The 23,693-nt window shown below is 31.0% G+C and overlaps 1 protein-coding gene across 1 annotated transcript; it reads right to left on the bottom strand.

Moving 5' to 3' along the window:
* Positions 1 to 809: 809 nt before the first annotated feature.
* LOC118180970 (cuticle protein 10.9-like) lies at positions 810 to 10,731 on the bottom strand. The gene is made up of 5 exons (XM_035350080.2): positions 10,580 to 10,731; positions 5,853 to 5,927; positions 4,253 to 4,432; positions 2,503 to 2,691; positions 810 to 1,058 (listed from the first exon to the last, which is right to left on the bottom strand). The coding sequence occupies exons 1-4, from the start codon at positions 10,589 to 10,591 to the stop codon at positions 2,551 to 2,553; spliced, it is 408 nt and encodes a 135-aa protein (XP_035205971.1). The 5' UTR covers positions 10,592 to 10,731; the 3' UTR covers positions 810 to 1,058; positions 2,503 to 2,550.
* Between the last annotated feature and the right edge of the window lie 12,962 nt (positions 10,732 to 23,693).

Raw genomic sequence — 23,693 nt, 5'->3', positions numbered from 1 at the left:
TTTGTTATTTTACTATGAATTCTATTGTAGCTGTTACCTCTGAAAGGGAACAAAATTACTGAAAATTTAAATAAATATTAATATTAAATGCCACGTGTTTAAGAAGAACAGCTGGTAAAAGGTAAAAGTCTAAAATCGTAAGTAGTGGTTTTATGAAATGTGATAGGTCGTCTTAAAATTGAAATCTAGAATCGGGAAGGAGATTGCTGCATTATGCTGTCAGAAATGTTGGTCTAAGTTCATCTGTTCATTCATAATAGGCATATATACTTACATTTCTATGGTAATAGTTTACAAATTATGTTATCTAACAAGAATAATCTAACTACAAAGGAACACAACTTTTAGACTTGTAAAATTACCTAATTATTTTAAGTAACAATATCTATCCATAACCGCAGTGTAGCAAAGTATCCTAAATTTTATTTTTCACTTTCGTAATAATTTATAATTCACGAGGTAAGAGGTTTGAAATTTTATTATGTTTAACTTAACGAAGAAACAAATGGTTTTAAGAATAGTTCGCTATATGCTCTTCAAAATTTCATCTCAAATCAGGAAACTATTGAAATTCGATAATTGTGGCATTATCTCTGTGATAATTATCTTTCCTCAATCGGATAAGCTTAAAACAGCTGTGTTTTATGAGTTCGATACCAATTACTTCTTTTAATGTTTCTTAAGGGCCTAGCACTTTATGTGCCTAGTTGTGAAAAGTGCTAAAAAGGCAGATATATCTGATTACTGAAAAAGTTAAAGAAACGGAAATAATTATTTCCTTTTCTGTCGATATTACATAAAATGCTCACTTTCTTTTTCATAAAAATGATTTTATTGTGAACCTAATTTATTATACAAGCTAACATATCTTACAAAGATATCAAAAGAGCAGCAAACAGAGCTGTGTAAAGAAGGGACATTGGGAAAAAACATGGAATCTCACAACAGATTCAGCTTTGAAGAGAGTTCGCCCAAAGAAGCATCCGAATTCATATTTGGAGAAAGATGTCTCTTGTTACATCTCTTGATCCGAATGCTTTTGTGACAAACATAATGTTCTGAAAGAAATAGTGTTCAAACATTTATAAAATGTAAAATAAAGATATCAGATTGGAAAAATTTTGCAAATTAGTAAGACTTTTTGCAATGGAAATTCAGCTAAAGTATTTGTTATATTTTATTTTAAATTTAAAGAGATTCTGGCCATATTTTATGTACAATAAATTAAAAAATAGTAAAAAAGCTAAGAATAAAGTTTTGTATGAAACAGGTGAAGAGTTGATGAGGTATTTTTTTAATTCACTAAAGTTTTGCAAATAATTATTTTACCATTTTACAACTTTTCAAAAACATACTATTATTTTCCATTGCAATAAGTTTTACCGCTCTTATTTTCTCAAAATAATAGTAATCAAATTTTCAAACAATTTTATTAAGGAACCAAGCCTCTGTATTTGTAAAATCGTTGTTTATTTGAACACGCTTTTGAATAATTATAAAATGTTTCGAAGCTGTTTTGTATAATGTAAAAATGTTTAATTTAATAATATTTATGAAAAAGAGTTATGGAAGAACCATTTAAAGGAAACTTGTACTTAACATTAAATCTTCAACAATTCTTTTACAAAAAATAAGTACTTAAAATAAAGTTATTTTTTCATTCTAAAATTTAATATAGAAAAGACATTTGCCGGAAACTGCAAAGCTAAACTCAAAATTAGAAAAGAAGCTAAGTAGTAGAAAAGAATTAGCCAACATCTTAGAAATTAATCCAGCGAGGCAAATGCAGGAATATTTCAATATATTTTTCTTTTCTGCTGCTGGTGACATAGGAAGCAATTATCGTCATTAGAAATGCTATTTTATTCTATTTAATTTATTAAGTTGGCTAATTGTGTGAATTATCTACGACATCACTTTTTTGCAGCATACAGTTTTCTCCAAAACCCATGCCATGTTCTACAGTTTTGATATTAATATGTTGCTTATAATTATGTTTAAGAGAAAACCAGATCATATTATCAGAGGTTGACTATTTTATATCATTCTGCTATATCCTATACAAGAAATATTTATTTCGCATTTAATGTTTGATGCGGTTTGGATAAAAGGACAAGCACCTGAAATTCTTCATTCGGGTTCGGTTCGGGTTCATTACAATTTAATAATAAAAAAGATATGTATTTAGAACTTTGCATAATCGATTACAATAGACATTAAATCTTTTAATAATCATTCTGAATAACTTATATTTTAATTAATTTGATTTAAATTATTAATGATATGCGTCTAATATAATTTTGCGACATTAGACTTTTAGAAGTTTATTTATAAATATAAAAATCATTGCTTTCTGTAATTCGGCAATTATTCCTCAATTAGAGCTTTTTCTATATTTTGAAATTTACCGCTTGCTTTAATTTATGGCCTTGTTCAATCTGATTGCCAAATATTTACAAGGTTAAATTTGCAGAAAATTTCTTTGTAATATACATCACTTACCATTCTGGAAATAGAAGACGAAGAATGAAATTCAGAAAATCCTAGTCCTTAATACTGGGGTTTGTATGCTTGTGGCTGTGGCTGTGCCTGATACCTCTGGGGTTGAACCCAATTGACAGCAATGGGATTGGCGTATAATTCGATGTCAGCTGGGTTCTTGCTTTCAGTTCCAGGTTCATTGGTTTTGACCTGAAACATAAATCACACACTATTAGATAAATCTGAAAAAGCTTCCCAAGATCACGAATAATTTTTATTCATGGAAATGTTGCAGGGTATTCTATTCCACAGGAACGTTTTTCGCCATAATAAACAAACAAAACAAAAATAAAACAAAACGAAAGTAAAGAAAATCGCCTTCAAAACATCGTAAAATTAGAAAAAAGAAACGAAACTAAGCAAGTGTAAAATATTGTCATGCAAAACATGGCCGGCAAAAAATTATGTGAGAACAAATTTACCAATTTCAAGACATCTTTGTATAAATTATCGCGGTAAAAATAAAGTCCTTTTTATAAACTTTGAAAGTTTCTTTATGTCAATTAAAAAGTTACTTTATGTTTTGAATCTTTACTTCTTCCTTTCGTTTTCCGGGCAGAATGCACATCAATCCCTTGGGTATTTAAGATGATGTTTTTAGGATTAAAACAGAGAATATTCTGTCTTTCGTGCCCACGCTACTAGATTGTTAGCTTAGATAAGATATTCAATCTTCGGCCTTCATTATAATTGCCGATATTGAATCTTCAATATAGGCTAGATTTTCCCCTCATTTTTAAATTTTGATAAATTTAATTTTAGATCAAATGGTTTAAATTAAAAATAAAATTTTAAAAAAAAATCTGAAATGTTTCAGATTTTAAATTACGTCCAAAGGGGCGTTTTTTAACATTTTGTGTGTTACCTTTCTTTATTAAATATCATGTTCCTCGCACTTAAACCATAAGATCCAATGCAACAGCAATATCGCAAAATAGTTTTAAAACGAGCATATCTTTAGAATTTCCGATACAGAGACTCACGCGCTGGAGATAAAAATGTTTTTTCTGCACAACGTTGCCATTGCTCGCTTTGAAATCCTTGAGTTTGTTAATCAAAAATTCGTCAAAGTTTTAAAAAATAGGAAATCGATCATAAAACAAATTTCAAATTTCAAATTTGGTCTTCCACATGCTCATATTCGTTGGAGGATTACGTTATTCAAAATTCGATGACTCTATGTACCGTTATTTTATGACAATGTGAGAAATATACATACATTTACGTAGATTTTCATTATTTAATTTCTTCAAATATAATGCAGGACTCTAACATTTTATGGCAACAGTTTGAAAAGTGAACCGACATTTATGAGTCCGACGCAAAATGCCAAAACGAAAGTAATAGTCCTTCGGGATTCAAATCCCTTTGGACTAAAAATAAATATTTTGTGATTACTTAATGATGATCTTTGTAATTTTTATTATTAAATGAGGCTTTTGTACATATCAGCTTTAATCATTTTTCAATGAGTAACAATTAAGTTTAACTACAGTGAAGTATTATTTTATTCATTTTTTTTTTTCAAACCTGAACTTTTATTTTCTTTGACAAATTAAATAATATATATCGTATAATTTACTGTTAGAATTAGAAGTGAGATTTATTTTCATCCACGTTTGGGTGTCAATAATACTCAGAAGTTTATTTGAGTTACAGATTTAACAACCTGTTTCTCTTTTCACCACTACAGCAAAAACTATTCATTTACCTGTGCTCTGTATCCATTCTCGTCGGCGACGTATTCCACAACTCGTTCAATGCCCTGGGCGTCCTTGTAACCGTAACTACCTTGGACACGGCCATTGGCATCTCCTGCTTCTTTACGGAAAGATGAAGTTCCGTATTCATCATTGCTGTCGTAACCGAATTGATAAGGTTGAGGAGGATACTAGAAAGAAAGAAAATATTATTTAATCAAATTAAATTCACTTTAATTCACAGTTTAGTGTTGCATGCTATATTCCTTGGAAACCTTCTCATTTAAAAAAAACTATGCTGTTATTTTTCTATTTCTTTGTACGTTGGAAAGGTTTTCCTAGATGGTAGAAAAATTCTTTTTGATGTAAAATTTAAAATGACTCGTATTTATTTGAGCATGAAACATTAAAGGAAAAAGGTTAAAGTTATCTCCCCTTTCTCCAGAAATGCATATTTATTTTTCGAAAACAGTATTCGTAATTTAGCAAATATCAGGATCATAATTACTCTTTCCATCTTGATCTGGTATCCGTTTGTCATGTCATGATTAGAGATTGAAAATTTGAATAGTTCTTGTTATCCCTAAAAAGCTATTGGTCTCGAAACACGATTTTGCATTGATTCACTTTCAATATGATCTACTGTAAATGCTTTGTAGCAAAATTAAGATATTTATCTTTCAAATAATTTTGCTTGTTTTTGATTAAAAAACTAAGCTATTTAAAAGCAATAAATGCATTTTCTTAGAATATTATTTATTTAGTTTAAAGCAATTAATGCATTTCCTAAGAATTTATTTATTTAGTTTTCCTTTATGTTTATTTTAGTGTATATTTATTCATTGGCTAAATGAAACAGCTTAAAGACTAATAAATTTGCTTTTAATCATCAGAATGTGTTTTTCATAAATTAAAATTGATTTTTAACCACAGCGTACTTCCGAGTTTTTTTATTAGTGGCAAAATAGTTCATTAGGATTAACGTTTAATGGGAAAGTGATTTGGGTAAATGTACTCTGTCTTTGCTGAATTTTCTAGAAACTACTATAATTAAGTTGCACACGAAAAAAGATACCAAAATATCCCTCATAAAGCATGCTGCGTTCTATATTGAGATCAAAGAAAATTAACCAGAGCATCATCACCTATCCACACAGCCATTAGTGAAATTTTAATGGCCAGGACATATCTATGCAAAAACCAGTGGCCAATAACTGGCAAGGTTATAACACATTCCAGTGCCTCCACAAAATAGGAATATCTAAAATCTGAAAATACGAAGATTATATTTTAAAGAAGCGAACTGAGACGTTTTTATAATTAATCTTTATCATTTGGTAGCTTTATTGAAACCAGTAACAAAGCTGCAGCGTTAAAACATTGCAGATGCACAACATCTTCCTTCCTTTCCGTATTCGAAGTAAGAATATGTAAAGTGGAATCCATTTTCATATCTTGGCCAAAAAAATTACAATTCTGAAATTTTAAATATTTTTGAAGCTAAACTGTAAACTTGTAATTATTATTCTAAGCGTGTTTCCTTAAAGATTTCTTAATCACTACTAAATAAAATTTTCATACGCTTAAGGTTGGCAATGTATTCTTACTTACCTTGATTTCATCTGGCTTTGCGTATGGTGCATACTGGGCAAAGCACACTGCGGCGAGTGCTGCGAAAACAACGAACTGCAAAAAACAAAATACGCGAAATTAAAAATTTGACATTCGTTTTCATATTAAGTGAGCATACTGCTTAAGGCTTTCATCCATTAAAGCAAATGCACTGAATATATCTTTATCAGATTAAATAAGAAAAGGCTTATCGGAAAAATATAATTACATAGATAAAAACAAGAAATTATTCGTATTAATTTTGATGCTGTTTATAAAAGAGAAATGTCGAATCTAATATTGCTTTCGATTTTATACGGCCTTATTGGAAAATTGTTGCAGCGGAACAATTTTCACTTAACTGATAAGCTTACGCTCGGTACTAATTTTTCTCCAAATCACACCTTTAGTTTTTATATATTTAATGGTTTTTCTCATTGGAATGAAATAAATAAATTTAGCACAGTAGTCCTAGGAATTATGAGCCATGTGCCGAATGTGAGCTCATTGGAATGCATTAAATAAATTTAGCGCAGTAGTCATGGGAATTACGCGTGATCTCATGTCCTACATTTCAGCAAAAGAATAAAAATTAAAGCATTGTATATTTTTGCACATATGAATGATGTCGGATTCATATAACTAATATATTGTCATTAAAAATAATTGCTATTAATAGCAATCGTAATAAAAATAAAGATGTAAAACTTCAGTATTTCGCCAAACGATAATTCTTAATCATTTGGCTACTTTTCAATTAACTTAAATTAAAACTCATAACTGCGTACAATTCTTGACAGTTTTTAAAAGCAACAAATAAAAATTAATGTTTTAGAAACGAAATTTTCATTGAATATAATTGAATATTTCTTTGCTGTTGTTAGTTCAGTAAATTTAAATGCGGTAGAAGCCGAATGTTTCAAAAATCTTAAAAGCTCTTTTTCTTTACAAACGCAAAACAATTTTGCTGAAAAATGTATCGAAGCAAACTTGGTTCATTTATTCAAGATATTTTAAGGTTCTATGCGGCTGGTTTCATTTATTATATATAGCATCTAATTTCTTAACTAATTGTAAGAATTGTGCTAATTTTATTAACAGTTAAATTTTGAGTTAAACTTCCTTTCCTATCGCTTCTTAATTTCAACTTACCACTTCCGGCCATAACGTAGGTTTAAGATCACGTCTGAATGCTAATGAGGAAGAGTGGTATTTAACCGCAAAGTTCTACTGTCTTAGAGAGAGAGATACCGGATATTCTGGCTGCTCGCTTTCGCCTTTTTAGGCTACTCTCTCGTAAGCTATTATTACGCTCGGCCGTACTTTAGGCCCTTCATAGCTTCGCAGTCAATTAGCGTTAAGGGACCAACTCTGTTAGAATTTTGATAGCTTCGGCTATATCTCTTTAGTTTGATTCTTAGTCTCTTAATTTCAAGCTCAAGTTTCGGCTTTATTGTACAACTCCAACACGGAGTTCTGTTAAATCTTATTTGAATAATAAAGGGTTTTTTAAACCTTTCCAAGTTTATTTATTGTCTCACGAACTCAAGCGATTATTCGCTTACTAGTTTATAAGATTCTTCACTTTTAACTGTAACTTAGAATTACACAGTGGAGAATCCTACATAATAACACAAATTCTAAGCATGCTGAATGCTGTCTGCCGTCTAGAAAAGAATAATTATGTACAAATTTTTAAAATGTGAGCAACATTATTTTATTCGCTTACATATCTTTCTGGATAGATGAAAGACAATCTATCAAATAAATTACAGAAATCCTCTAAATCTTAAAACTGATAAAATCAAGCTAAAATTTCAATTATTCGTCAAGGTTTGGATTATCTCATGTCAAATTATAGAATACACGAATCAAAACTTTTCGAAAAACACAATTAGGAATAACAGAATGTTTGCACCCATAATCATCATGTATTAGATCGAGCTTATTTAACGTTAATTATTACACGATTAATAACCAAAATACGTACTACACTAGATATACAATATTATTAAAATAATTAAAAGAAACAATAGGTGTGTATTATAAGCAAAATAATCCATGAGGTTAAAGTATTTATCTATATTTCTCAAATATTACAAAGAATTAGAAATAAAATAAAATAAAATTTTAAAAAATGAAAAAGAGTAGCAGAAGACATATTGTATATCCAACATATAAAATACCAAAGCATTTTCCTAACCGCTAAAAGAAATTTGTGGGCAATCAAAGTTACTAATGCTCTTCGCGTTTAGTTGTGAACATATTATGCCGTGTTTTCGTAGAATAAATGACAGCACGGTCATCTAGCACTGAAAGATGCGTATCAATCTCTCCCAGTCCTAGAACATAAGTGATTTTTCTCGTTTCCTGTCTTCTTGTTTTTTCTTGTCTATAAAGACCTAATGTCTTTAGAGTGGTTTTGGAATTGAAATACGGAAAATTACAATTCGGATTGGGCTAAATCTGTATTGTTCTCTGTCCAATTACTTTTAAATGAGGGATAATATAAGATCAAAAATTCGTATTTCTGATCTCAGGAAAGGCATAGCCGATTTTTTATTTTCTCCCTAGAAAAAGTCCGAAATGGCTCTCAAAGAGTTTTTTAAATATATGTTGCAACAGTAGAATCAAAATATAAGATTCGTATTTTAAACTAACTAGTTATTATGATTTGGATCTTTACTTCTTTTCGTATTTCCTAATTAGAATGCAAATTTGCTAATTTGTGTATTTAATCTGAAGTTTTTGGATCTTGAGAGAAAGAGAGAAACTGTTTCTGACATGTGCGCTGCAGGGTTAAATTCTGACAGATCTTGTTAAATGTAACACTTTGCGTTCTTTGGAAGTCGACAATTTCATTTGACGCGCCGGTAATTTATTGAGCCAGTTTAAAGCTTGATATTTAATTGTACCGACTTAGATTACTGATCAACGCTTTAAATTAAATGTTTTCATTTATTTGAATCACCTCAGGTTTTGGTTATTTGTAGCATAAAGGCGTGCCTTTATATTCGAAGTACAGTTTAAGTAATTTTTTTTTTTTTAAGACTTTGTTGTACTATTTCAGACATAGCGATAACTCGCCACATGTCCGTTAGGATTATAGGGCTGAAGTTCCACAATTAAATTAAAATTTTACAAAGCATTTTCCCTCTGTAACAAATTCATCATTATCAGTGAGACCCAAAGAATAATTAACAGAATTTGCTAGAAACTCCGCAACAAATATTATTTAAACTAATTTTCTAAACAGCGTCACATTAAAGTTATGAAGAAGTAGTAAGGGATGTTAATATTTAAATCTTATCGAAATTTATGCTGATGAATTGAATTAGTCATTCCCTAGTTCAAGTTTCCTATTCAGACTCCATGCGAATCGCTACCTGAAAGTAATTCTTAAACTGGCCTGGTTATTTTGTGTTCTGTCTTTGATTATACATATTGCAAAATGCTATTTTATTTATTCTACTTAGTATGCAATGAAGCATCATCATGAGCATTTTATAACAAATAACATTTTAATAACAAATATCAACCCTGCAAAAATGAGAAGCTAATAATTAATTATCTTATTATATCTTATTATAGTGATTATTATTTAATTATCTTATTACAGTAAAACATTTTAAAGTTATCCGTGCAGGGAAAAATTGACATGAAATTTTGAATTGAAGTAAAAATAAGGAAATGTCTTTCCATGTATATGAAAACGAAATTTTATGCTTTTTTCAGTGATACTGGTTAATTAACAACGCGCACAAATCAAAACTAGATAAATAGATGTTATTAAATTAAGTCTAATTCCTAAAACTTAATTTTACCGCTGTGAGCTTTCTGCTAATCACTTGTGTTATTTTTATATCAAATCTATTTCACGACTTTTGATAGGATAAAGAATAAATGTCTGTGTATAGAAACGAAATTACGTTCAAAGTTATCTTTTCCCAAGTTAAAATAATAAAGAAATTCTCTTTGTAAAATGCAGAATACTTGTAAATGTACTATACGCTTGAAATGTACTCCTACTTTAAAACAAGTTGTTAAAGAAATTTTTTGCTCAAGCTATAAAAAAATTAGCAGTTTCAATAAGAAACAACAAATTTCAAATAATAACTATAACAATGCTAACTTTTGGAAGGAAGAGGTTGTCAAGCAATGAAATATATCATATATGAGAGAAATGGTGGTAAAGTAGCTTTCAAAGATGTAAAAGGTTTTATTTAAGAATTAAAAAGTCCTGCAAAAAGATTACGTTGGTTACTGTATACGAAACTTTACTTAGTTGCACATCTTTTCTTTGAAGATAAAACTTTCCATCTCTTCGATAATCTTAGAAATGTGCGCATGCGCATTTGGGGGAAAAGATGTCATTTTTAAAAGAAACCAGAACTTTAATTTTTTTTCTTAAAAAAATAAATTGCTCTGAAAATTAGTGATTTTAGCTTTTTTATGCTTTTTTTAATGTTCCGAAGGCCAATAAATTGTAAGAAGAAACATGAATACAGCTTATAATGCAAAACACAAAAATCTTTGTTTAGAAATTTACTTTTGGGAATTCTGTTAACTATTATTTACTTAGAGGTTGATTTAGCAGAAGTGTTCAGTATCACAAAACCTGAGAAATGCGAATAGTATTTCAAGAAACCTAAGGGATGCACAACATAATTATACAACCGTTCATCAAAATCGTACATGCACTAAACATTTTGTAAAATTTTTCTTACCTTGGCTAACATTATGGTAGTTGGTTAAACCGTGAACTCGGAGAGCAGATACAACGAGCAGAAAACTGTTTCGGTAGAGGAATATTGAAGATGAAAGTTCTTCGCCTTTTATATCCATCTTCGAATAGAGGGGGAAACAAAGGAAAGGGGGCAGAAGCCTGTCCATCCGGCTGCAATCAGTGGGTCAGATGGAACCCTGTTCTCGGAAACTGGTGTCGAGGCTACCCCACTTTCCATCGTCTGCTTTCTTTTCTTTAGTTTTTATTATTTCCCTTCTTCATTAGCTTTTAAAAGAGATATATTCTTCAGAGGCAGGTTCTGTGGCAAGGGCGTGGGATCGTCTGATACCTTGGGCAGCCATATTCAGTTAAGAAATATATCTCATTTGCCGGAGGCTGGACTGTAGCTTTTCATTCAGTTAAAATTTTTCATTATTTCGTCCGGGTTTAATAGGTCAAGATGATGACATCAAGTTATTCTTTTGCAGCAGGTGTCGAACAACGGAGGAATTGACAGTTTTTTTTTTTTGGTTACCTTGTTTCAGTTATTGTTGCCGCTGGGGGAATTGCTCTAATGATCGAAAGTAAAACAGATGAGAAGAAAGAAAGCTTAAAATTATAGAGCTTCTTCTGTATTATAAATCATGCGTGATGTAATGTTTATTGTTATTCGCAGGTTAGTCTAAAGGTCTTCTCTTAGCTTTATTATTCGAAACTGGCAAATTATAACCACAGGGGATGAGATGAACATAGAATATTATTGCTGAAAAAAACGTCGTATAAATCAAGAGTAACTTTGACATACATTTGATAAGGTCATCATTGGCATTTTCCCTACGCTTACGCAAAAGTTACTGAAAACTATATCATTTATTGGCTGTAAAAATTGTGACTGTCAGACTTCAACATAAAGAAAACTTACGTTGAAGTTAAATTAAGCCTTATTTCTTTCATTCTTTTCGGTATTTGAAAGTAAATATACTTCGCAAAAAGAATTATTTAGCCACTTCGATAATTTAGAACTTAATATTATATCTTTAATTTTTTATTTAACAGAATTGTAAGATTAAGTACTCAAAACTACAGTAAAAAACATTTCTGAAAATTATATCTGTTCTTAATCACATTTTAGATTCCGAATTTTAAATTGGCATTAAAAACTGAACGTCATAATTCTTTAATTCCTCTTCAGTCTAATATCAAATGAAATGTAATGAAAAGACTTAAATCTAATATGAAGAAAATTTAAAGATTTTTTAAAAATATGTAATATCTAAATGTACACACAGCAGTGGGATATTTAACTTCCAATATAAAGATACAGATTAATTATAACAGCTGTAAAGTGTAAAACAGCAATATTTTCTCCCGAATACTGTCCATAATTGTCGCTATATTTTTTTGTGTTGGTCTTCTAGCTTCTTGGCCTTTTGTCTTGGCAATGGTACTTATGAATTTAATGTCAAATATGTTTTCAGTATTTACGAGCACACACTGAAGTGCCTGATTTTACCCTGTCTTGCATACATCTCAAAATAATGTACATTATACTTGTGCAGAAGACTGGCAAAAGCAGGTTTATCTCTCATGTAAGTGTGGAGAACTATAATATAAAGACAATCCTGAAAGCAAAAGCCATGGTCATCAAGACAATCTCTCCAATCCAGCAATTTTCCATCATGTGACAAAAAACTAGATCTAATGATAATGATTTTATGAAATTGTTGATGCAAGCGCTTTGAATAACTGTACAAAAAAAATTTTTTCTGCGAGACCTTCAATTGAAAGAAGATGTTTTTTTTATATCAGATTAGATGTAGAAAATTAAACTATAGATGAATATTTTGTGTGACTGTATAGTATGTTAAATAAGAAGTTTGACAAAATTAAATGTCAAAGGTAATAAAATTAGAAGAGAAAAGATTTTAGTTTAGAATATGCTTTGTAGATGCGTTTTCGGGGTATAAATAGGAAGAATTTGAGTACAGAACTTGTAAAGAATATTCGCATTCTTCAAGTGAGTGCGTTTATCATGAGAAGGGGTATCACGACCAGGTAGTAACTACGGGATCCCTTGTTCAAATACGGTTAGAAAATAGTTGATTTTATGTTTCCTAGCCTTCCAAAAATACTACAAAAAATCGCTCCAATAGCGCCTAAATTAAAATATGGTAGATGTAACTTGTCTCTGCTTAAATTTGGTCGACTGCATCTTGTGTCTCTCACTAGTTGAGCTTTAAGTGGGGGAGAATATAAGGGATAATCGTGTTCCCTTTGCATGTTGTCATGATCTAAGTAATAGTTAACAGTTTCAGTTAGCAATTGGAATAGCTGTGATTCGAGACTATAACAATTAATACCGGCTACAGCACTACTGATTTTCAAGTGTCTCGTACCTAAACGTCTAAATATATTTCATATTTCACTAATATTACATGTCTTTTAACTGCCACAATAGGATCTCCTGCCTTATTGTATATTTGAATAACATGATGTAAAGAACTCTAACAATGTGCTTTGAAAAGTCTTAAGAATTTACTTCTCAGATGTAAGGTTTTCGTCTTTGTGTTTCCAAGATAGTTTGTCAAATGATTATAGAAAAATATTTAAGAATTTCCAGCTTTAGATAATCATATGTGACTTAAAAGACTTACAATGAAAATGTCTCACGTTGTTTAGTGAAAAGTCTTACAAAATTCCGCTCACCAGCCTTACTTGATGAAATTAGCATTGGGTGGTGATACTACCTACCTAGACACTAGTCATTTAGCAATGCATACAATGCATTTAGCATTGAAGTCTATAGTTTATTTTAATTTTGTGTCTGTGTTTGCCAACTTATTATTGCAACTTAAGCATCAAAAGATAGCATGATTGGTATATTATAAATAATTGACCGTAGGCTAACTTTTTCAGTTTATAAAATGAATAAATTCAACAGGCTTTCAAAATACGAACTATTTTGGTCAGGTGCAGCTCTTTCATTTACCATTTATGAGGAAATTGTAGTTGAGAAATTGTTTCTATTATAGCGAAGGTCTTTTAAGGAAAATAAAATATTTCTGCAATATGTGAAATCAGCTGTGAAAATAATTATAAAAGCTGGACTTACAAAATTTTCAATTGAGGGGCAAATGGACAAAAACTTCTATTCTAGGAATTGTATAAAAGATTTCTCTATATACAAATTACCGTTACACCACGAAGGCACGCTAGGGCAGTGGGAGAAATACCTTATATACTCCTCTTTTTAAAGGGCGACTAGGGTTTTAGGGGACCTAGTCGCCAAATCCTGGGTGCGGAGAATCATCATCCACAACCCTTTTAGTTCGGGCGACAGTGTAGAGATATTAGGATTTTTTGGAAGCCAGAGAGATGAAAAATTAGCAACGCCTTCGCCAGGAATCGAACCCGGACATCTGTAATACCGACTCAGCGTGCTACCGTTACACCGCGAAGGCACGCTAGGAAAGTGGGAGAAATACTTACAAGATAAAGTTAACACAATACAGACAAAGAAAAAACGAAAAGGTTTCAAGACATTTTTTTATAATAGAAATGATCATTTTACTTTAAAAATGATAGTCAATGACATAAAACTGCAATAGTATATTACAGTATAAGTGACGGAACTGATAGTTTCACTCACGCGTGTTGCGCAATGCTTATGGGGTCCCACAAAATTTTCGTAAATATTAGGGGGTCCCCACACCAAAAAGTTTAAGAAACCCTGATAAAGGGGGTAAAATTTGTTCCTAACCGCTCAGTATCCCATTTCATACATAAAAGATTCAAGAACAAAATAAAAATAAAAATCTGAATGCTTTGAATTTTAATTTAAAATATTTCAAACTAGCTAAAATCATTCTTAAAAATATTACCCAAAATTCAATTAGATTAGAAGTTTAACATGATATGGCTCTGGTATTTTTACCATCAAGACATCCATATTTAAAAACGTGAGGTTCCTTTGGGGTAAATGCATCAAGGACCGAATATTGCTTTTACTATGTACTGAAAATTTGGGCAATCTTGAACAACAAGTCGAAAAAGTGCTGCATTTTTTACATGGACATGTTGAGACGCCTTTAGGAAAAACTTGATCCAACGCACCCGTCATACTAGAAAACGGTAACTCTTAGAAAATTTGTAACTTAAAACCGGTAAACTTTAGGACATGGTCTTTTAACCATGTAAGTATTCCAACCGTACGATTAAAAATATTATTTCTCGGAAACATTGAAATTAATGACTTTTTTTTTTTTTTTTTTTTTTTACAATAACCTGAAAATCTCAAAAGGAAACATGATTACTAATTGACACGAAACAACCTTTTGATCATAATAACTTTAGAAACGAATAAAAATAACTGGGTAAAATTTGTTCTTTACTGCTCAGTATCCCAATTCATACATAAAAGTTTCAAGAACAAAATAATAATCTGAATGCCTTGAATTTTAGTTTAAAATATTTCAAACAAACTAAACACATTCTTGAAAAAAAGGAACAAAGACTCCATTAAGCTGATAAACCTAAACCATGTAGAGACATTAAGTATTTTTTAGAAGCAGGAGAAATGCAAAATGAGCAACACCTTCGCCGGGAATCGAACCACGGACCTCTAGAATACACGCTCATCGGGCAGACCACCACACCACGAAGGCATGCTACGAAAGCGGGAAAATAGCTTATATAGTCCCCCTTTTAAACAGGGGTTTTTAGGGGACCCAATCTCTAAATCCTGGGTGTGGAGAATCATCATCAACCACACGTTTTTAGTTCGGGCGCCACTGTAGAGACATTAGGTATTTTGGAAGCCGGAGAGTTGAAAAATGAGCAACGCCTTCGCCGGGAATCGAACCCCGGACCTCTGTAATACGCGGCCAGCACGCAGACCACTACACCACAAAGGCACGCTAGGAGAAATAGGCGGGAGAAATACCTCATAATCTAAACTCATAAACTGTATTCCCAATACTGGCAAACCAGTAAGAAGAACAGAAAGTAAGACACTTGAAACTCTGAAAATTTACTTTGGGATATAAAAGTTTAATATCAATGAAAGTTCAGTAAAGACAATTTTCAAGACAATGATTATGCGTTGAAACTGAAACTGAGTTATTCCAAATTTCTAAATATTGGAGACGGAATTTGTGACAAAGTTGCCTCTGCTTCGCAATAAAATAAACTCTTTAAATCAGTCATATGATTAGCAGACTGAAAGAAGTTTCAGTACTATACGCTTTCCTGAATGCTTAATAAATATAATAATAATAAAAAGATTTACATTACGCTCAAAGGGGCTTTTTTTGAACGTTTCGTGTCTTACATTTTTCTATTAAATATCATTTTCTTCGCACTTAAACCATAAAATTCAGTTTAACAGCAATATCACAAAATAATTTTAAAATGAGTATATCTTTAGAATCAGTATCACGCGCTAAAGATAATTTTTTTTTTTTTTTTTTTTTTCGTGCAGTGTTGCCATTGCTTGCATTTAAATCTTTGAGTTTGTTAATCCAAAATTCGTTAAAAGTTTACAAAGTATGAAATAGATAATAAAACATATTCCAAATTCGGGCTCCCAGATGCTCATATTCGGGTCTAGACGTATATTATTCAAAATTAGATGGGGCCCACCAGCGGCCGAGCGGTAAAGTCGCTGAACACTGGTAGTTCGGTCCGAGGTTCGAATCCCGCGTTGCCCGTTCGCGGGATTCGAACTGTTGGCATGGGCTGTTGGCAACTGTTGGTAACTGGCTGCATGGGCGTTTTCGTGGTTTTCCCCATGTGTAACGTGTATACGAGCCAGTTTCCCTTAGAAAGTCCTCCACGAAGGCATCCCTCCCCTTAGGCAGATAGCCCTCGAGGCTTTGCCATAATCACACACACACACACACAAAATTAGATGGCTGTAGGTACCGTTGTTTTATCACAATGTGAGAAAAGACATATGCATTCATGCAGATTCTTCATTATTTAGTTTCTTTAATATAACGCAGAGCTCTAATATTTGGTGGCGACAATTTGAAAAATGAACTTACATTTCAACGCAAAATGCCAAAACGAAATTAATAGTCCTTCTGGACAAATTGCTCCTTTGGACTAAAAATGCATTTCTATATGGCTATTTCTAATGATAATAAAGTAATAAAATTGCGTTTCCATTATGACTATTTCTAATGAAGTACATTTTGTTTTCAATTATAAATCTTTGAGAAAATGTAAATTTCGATTATAATTAGTAAACAAATATAAACATTTATTTTTTCCTGCATTAGTGGTTTAAAATATAAGTTTTACTATATTTGAAGAATTCGCTTTGAAGCAGAATTTGGGTTTTTCCCACAGATTAACTAAAATATTTAAAATAATGTAAATTATTTTAATTAATTTTATTTTTCGCTTTACCTTTTTTTTTATTTTAACAAAGGTTACACATTTCAGAAAATTACATTGTTATTATTTCTGTGAAATAAATGCGAAACACACTTTTTAGTCTCAAGGCAAGTTAAACAATGAAATATTTTATCATTATTTTACTTAAAAGAAATTACAGTTCATTTTTATTTCAACTTAATAACGAAACTAACTATTTTTGCGACCTATAATCTTATTTTGCAGTATGCCGACTAAAATTAAATAACTAATTTATTGTTTATTTACATAAAACATAATCTATTTCGATTCAACTAAAATTTGATCAATATTTTATATTTACTGAAATAAAAAAATAAAAAGAACCCCATAAAATTATTAATAGATTAACAGTTTAAACAGACAAAAGCAATAGATTCATACGCAATAAGTAATAGCTTTTTCTTTAATGTTTATATTAGGCAGCATATTTGCCAGTATTATACATTGATCTACGCGCCATAAAATTCTTTATATTTTAATATCATTTTAATATATGTACTGTAATGAATTATTTTTGTGTTATCAAAATCAACGGTCGAATTGAAAATATGAATAAATTAACAAGCTCAATTTTACTTGATTTTAATTAGAGAATTTCATATTGGAAAGCTATTACATCCCATGGCAAGTCGTCTAGATTTCAAACATTATTAGTCGACAAATAATCGAAGTTTTTTGCAGTGCATTTTTGACTTTATGTGTAACCCATCAGGTGTGGCGTAAGTGATAAATTGCCAATAATGAAAAAATTCGTTATCGTTCTATATCGATACGCAATAAGTAATAGCTTACAACTCACTAAGTTGTAATTTAAAGCAGTTTTATAAGTGAATTTTAATCTTTCTAATTATATTTTAATGCCCTTAAGAATTTTCAAATACATTAATTCTTGCTTTAAAAAGTAGTTTTTTGATAGTAAGTGCGTGATTTTTACGTTAACTTTAATTTTAACGCCACATTTTGAGTAAAGGGATTTCAGCAAAGAAATTTGGGGGTTTCTTTGTCAGAAACACATCCCTATTATGCCACAACAATTTATTCGCCAGATTTCTCAATCTTTAAAATCCATTATTTTTCTTATTATCAAGGTGTTTTTAGACACTTCAAGCCAGTAGAACTGCACTAGGTTTAAAAGCGGCATTTCCCTATGCATTCGTGAATATCAGAAACAGAGGAGTGAGAGTGTGTAGTCGATGAATATTACTTTGATTGCGAACAAGCAATCTCTACATATAATAAAAGAAAGAGTCTGTCTGTGTGTCAGTGTGTGTGTGTGTCTTTCGTTCGCGCTGCGCGTAAGCTAATACACCCACGGCTACAAATTTGGTACATAAGCTACATCTAGACAAGAGCCAGTGAACCTCGAAGCGTTTTTTTCGAAATTCGAATTCGAATTTTTTTTTATTTTATGTTTTGTGACGAAATAGCGTCATTTTGAGACATAATGGGCTATAAGAAAGCGGGATTTTACTCTACACACTCCATTTTCACAACGTCATGATTTATCTATTTTACGAACTTAAAGTAAATTTCTTGTTTCAATAAATAGATTAAATACGAATTTATTTAACAAAGGGAGATTAACACGTTTGTAGCGGGATTTTTTCTAAAAACGTTTATTTTTAAAAATGTACAGTTTATTTTTCTTTGATTTTTGCACACGTTAAACTTTCATTCTTGCGACTGCTTTTACAAAAAGAATTTTGGGAAAATGATGATATTTTGTATTTAAAAAAAATTTTAAATGAAGCTTCCGAGTACGCTTCTCACATCTCACATCTTTAAAAATGTGATTTTCGCAACAATTTTCCTTTCTTGTTGTTGTTGATACATTTTTGATGAAATGGCATCATTTTGAATAGTTTCATTCTTTTAAAAATATGGGTTTGACAACAATTTTTCATCGTATTTCTTATGTCACTGTTTTTAAGAGATCGGCATATTTCATTGTCATTTTTACTTCCTTGTGCGAAGTAAAATGGAAATATTGTAATCGCGAAAAGTTTCAGGCAGCAAATTTCAAAGAAAATATCCATTTTGACCGCTGTCGAATGCAATTTAACGATGTTTTTGCGTCATATCTGTACGTAAGGACAGAATAAAAGACTCTTTTCTTCCAAAAAAATTATAAAACTGCTTTAAAATGAATTCTGAAGAGAATTTTTCGTGGCGTCTGTACGAACATATGTACGTACGTACGTATCTCGCATAACTCAAAAACGAGTAGCCTCAGAACGTTGAAATATTGTATATAGGGCTGCTATAACATGTAGATGTGCACCTCGTATTTTGGTTGCAATCGGCCGCATCAAACCTACATAAATATATGTATCCACTCTGTTACCCGGCTCAGTGATCTCAGTTTCTTTACTCTTATATGTTTGTAAATTGCACATTTTTTGCTTGAATTACGTTGTTCTTCCGGTTAAGGTTTTTATACCTTTAGTAAATCTGTATGCAATATTTTTAGAATTATCAACAATTTTAAAGTTGTTTAAGTGCGCTAAGCCTAATAATGTTTTTGATAGCGGCCATTACTTGTTTACATTTCAAACAGCAGAATAGTGGATTTGTTGCCAATCTAGAGAAACTTAGCTTCGCAACAGCAAAGATAACGCTGTCATTTATTATTGCGAATTAAATCATGCTTAATCCTTTCTGGAATTTTTTCGAGGAAATAAGTGTTTAAGATTTACTTCGTAATTTTTAATACAGATATTTTGAGTTTTTATGTATTTTTGCCTTCTCGCGAAGTGAGAACTGAATTAATTGAATGAGAAATACTCAATCGTTTTTGAGAAACTGTTTTTTTTTTGTTTTGTTTGCTTAATTTCTTTTATAAATCATTCTAGCTTTATTATAGTATTTGAATAGAACATGTGGCAACGATTAGATAATTCTATTCTTTAAATGATATAAATTTTGTGCATTATGAGTTATAATATGAACGAAATGTAATACTGTTAAGTGAATCTAGCGCCAGAGTGTCGCTATGGTAAACAAATATTAGAGTGAATTTTAAAGAATGCAGTTATTGTATTGTGGTTTATGCGCTGTCGGCGAAGTAGTTTTAATTCAATCGAATAAATTTAAATGAAATGCAAGAAAAAATGCGGATAATTTAATATTCCATACAAGGAATTCATGTGGTGTACACATCAGATTTTTTTTGATAAAGTTGTTCTGCAGAGTAAAATTCTGCGCAGAATTTCTTGTTTTTTGAATTTCTCTCATGTTGTTTTTTGCTTATTTTATTATTTGTAAAATATTGAAAAGTTTTGCATGATTTTTTTCTTCAACGGAAAGTTGTTTAATATTTTATTAGGATAATTAATATTTGTATTAAGGGATATAGCTTATTTCATTTTAATTTTATTTCTCTTGAGAATATAAGATAAAATATCATTAATTATACTCTGCTTTTCAGAATTTTTGTTTTTTGTATTCTTTTATGTTATTTATTGCTCATTTCACTGTCTTTAAGATATTGAAAAGTTTTGAGTGATTTTCTTAGGAAACAAAGTTCTTAACCTCCTTTATACCATTTGAGTTCTTAGGATTTTGCAAAGAGAAGTTGGTTAATTTATTTATTAGGATAATTAATATTTGTATTAAGGGATATTGCTTATTTCACTGTAATTTTGTTATACGTAATAACTTTTTTTTATGCAGAGTAAAATTCTACGCAGTTTTTAAATTTAACGTTTGGTGTTCCCTTCAGCCATTTTCCCGGTACATTTAAAAGCCAGACGAAGGCTGGCAGCGAAGCTGCTAGTAAATTTGAATAAAACTTAACAAACATTTTTCGTGAGCCCGTTTAATGTACTATAAAAGTTGACCAAATTATAAAAATCTGTATATCTGTAGGGATCAAATTATAAAAATCTGTAAGTAGCATATGCGTCAAAGCATAACAAAGATACATTCCACAACATTATTATTTATAAAAAAATTGTATCTTTAAATACAAATGCAAATCTTTAAATACAAACTGAAAGTTTGAATTACGAAACCATATGTACACAAAGAGTATAACCAAATAAATACAAATAATTAAACTCAAAGATTTTCAGAGACGTCCATTTTCATTGAGAGTTCTTAGTTGAAGCAAAATGCGTTCCTGTTTAAATTTTTATGATTTTGTAAAAGACATTATCTTTCCAAATAAACAGGAAAGTCTGTTTATTAAGTTTGTATTTATTTGCCCATAAGTACGTTTCGTGTCAATTCCGTGCCATAATCCGTTTTTTGAAAAAATAAAATAAAATATTTGAAATCGCTGCTTGTAATGATTGTTTTTAAAAGCCTTTGAGCAGTGTGACTATTGCTTATCTAGGTAGATGTTACAAGAAGCTAAACATGAAAAGGTTAACAGGTTTGAAAAATATAAAGTCTTCCCTGTCACATCTTTCTCCCATTTATTCCGTTCTATCTTCAAGAATACTAATCATCATTAATGACGTTAAAGGAAATTAAAATTAAATTAACTGGCCTTGCTTCGTCCTTCAGTTTAAGAAGAATAAAGTACGGACTGTTTGGAATATGCTGATGAGCAAGGTCTGAACCAATTAATTAGACTGTGACCAGCAAATGTCAAAGATCTCAACATACATAATCATTGCTAACAATATTAACATTTAAACAAAACAGAAGCATAGATAAGTCAAACAAAGCAAGGTGAGTTGTCCTCTCTCACAGCTAATTGAAAATGGGTCAGCCGCGTTATATCTGAACTCTTTAATCATTAAATGATACACATTTTAATTGTATTCTACTTCTCTTTATTCAGTCTACAGACTAAAGATAGGTCACATTCCTTACTCTATTCTACACTTAAATGTTTTGGTAATTATAGGTTGTAGCATTTTTCAATATTTTAAAAAATATCGATTAAGAACATCTTGAAATTAGATTTGATCAAGTTTACTGTAATTGTTATAACCTAAACTGCTTGTAAGTCTTCATATGAATCTTCATATGAATTTCTCTCCAAATCACGTTTTTACTTCCTTATACGAAGTAAAAAGGAAGTATTGTAATCGCGAAAAGTTTCAAGCATCATATTTCAACGCAAATATCCATTTTCACCGTTATCGAATGCAATTTAACGGTGTTTTTGCTTTACATCTGTACGTAAGGACAAGATAAAAGACTCGTTTCCCCACAAAAAAAAAAAAAAAAAAAAAAAAAAAAAAAAAAAAAAAAAATTGTAAAACTAATTTAAAATGAATTCTGAAGCGAATTTTTCGTGGCTTCTGTGCGTACGTACGTATGTATCTCTCATAACTTAGAAACCAGTAGCCTCAGAACGTTGAAATTTTGTATATAGGACTGTTATAACATGTAGATGTGCACCTCGTATTTTGGTTGCAATCGGTCGCACCAAATGTATATAAATATATTTATATATATGTATCAACTCTGTTACCCGGCTCAGTGATCTCAGATTTTTTATTCTTATATGTTTGTAAATTGTGCATTTTTTGCTTTAAGAATGATTGAATTATGTTGTTCTTATATTCCGGTTAAGCTTTTTATGCCTTTAGTAAATCTGTATGCAAAATTTTATAATTATCAGTAATTTAAAAGTTGTTTAAGTGCCGCTAAGCCTAATATTTTTTTCCATGGCGGCCACTGCTTGTTTACATTTGAAACAACAGAATCGTAGATTTGTTGCCAATCTAGAGAATGTAAGCTTCACAATAACAAAGATAACGACTTCTTTTATTATTGGGAATTAAATCATGCTTAATCCATTCTGGAATTTATTCGAGGAAATAAGTGTTTAAGATTTACTTCATAATTTTCAATACAGACAGTTTGAGTTTTTATGTATTTTTGTCTTGTTTTAGTTTTGGAGGTAAGAGATCTATTTGATTTATACAAATATGGTTCCTATTTCTTGCTTTCAAATTTTTATTAGATTCCTGTTACTTAATTATCAAATATTTAGAGAATGTGTTGTCAGAGGAAGAAATTTAGGTATGTACCCAGTTGCGAGTTGCTGTTATCGTAGCACAAGGGCGTGTCCATGTGCTCCAAATTCTGTTTAAGTAAAAAAATTGATTGTTATAACCTTCTTAAAACTTTGTCGTTTATCTCAAGCATAGCGATAACTCGATTCACGTCTCTTAGGTTAAAGGACTAAAATTGGCATTACCAGATCAAGAGTAACCCTATAGCATGCATGATGGTGATGCATAGCATGAATGCTATATGGTGATACATACAGCAAAATATGGAAACACCTTTAAAAAAACATGTTTCTTTGCTTAATATGGTGTAGGAAACCCGTTGGCATCCAAAACAGCTTGCAGTCTTCTCGAAATGGATAAATACAGTTCCTGTATGTTTGCCAAGGGAATATTATACCATTCTTCCTGCAAAACGGTGGCAAGTTCAGATAACGATGTTGGCGGTGGATAACGAGAACGCACTTTTCGCTCCAATGTAGACCACAAAGGTTCGATAATATTCAGGTCTGGTGACTGTGGTGGCCAGGGGAGATGGGACAACTCATCCTCGTGCTCAGAAAACCAGTCCTGGACAATGTGAGCTGTGTGAACAGGGGCTTTCTCGTCTTGGAAGACACCATCACCATCGGGGAACAAAGTTTGTACCATGGGATGAACTTGATCGGCCAAAATGTTCACATAAGTCTTGGCAGTGATGTGCCCTGACACAGTTATCATGGG

This window comes from Stegodyphus dumicola, chromosome 9, assembly GCF_044657685.1.
Source record: "Stegodyphus dumicola isolate Sdum_Otavi_A_Nest chromosome 9, ASM4465768v1".
NCBI classification, from domain to species: domain Eukaryota; kingdom Metazoa; phylum Arthropoda; class Arachnida; order Araneae; family Eresidae; genus Stegodyphus; species Stegodyphus dumicola.
The sequence above is the reverse complement of the archived record's forward strand: the minus strand, read 5'-3'. Positions and strand labels throughout refer to the sequence as shown.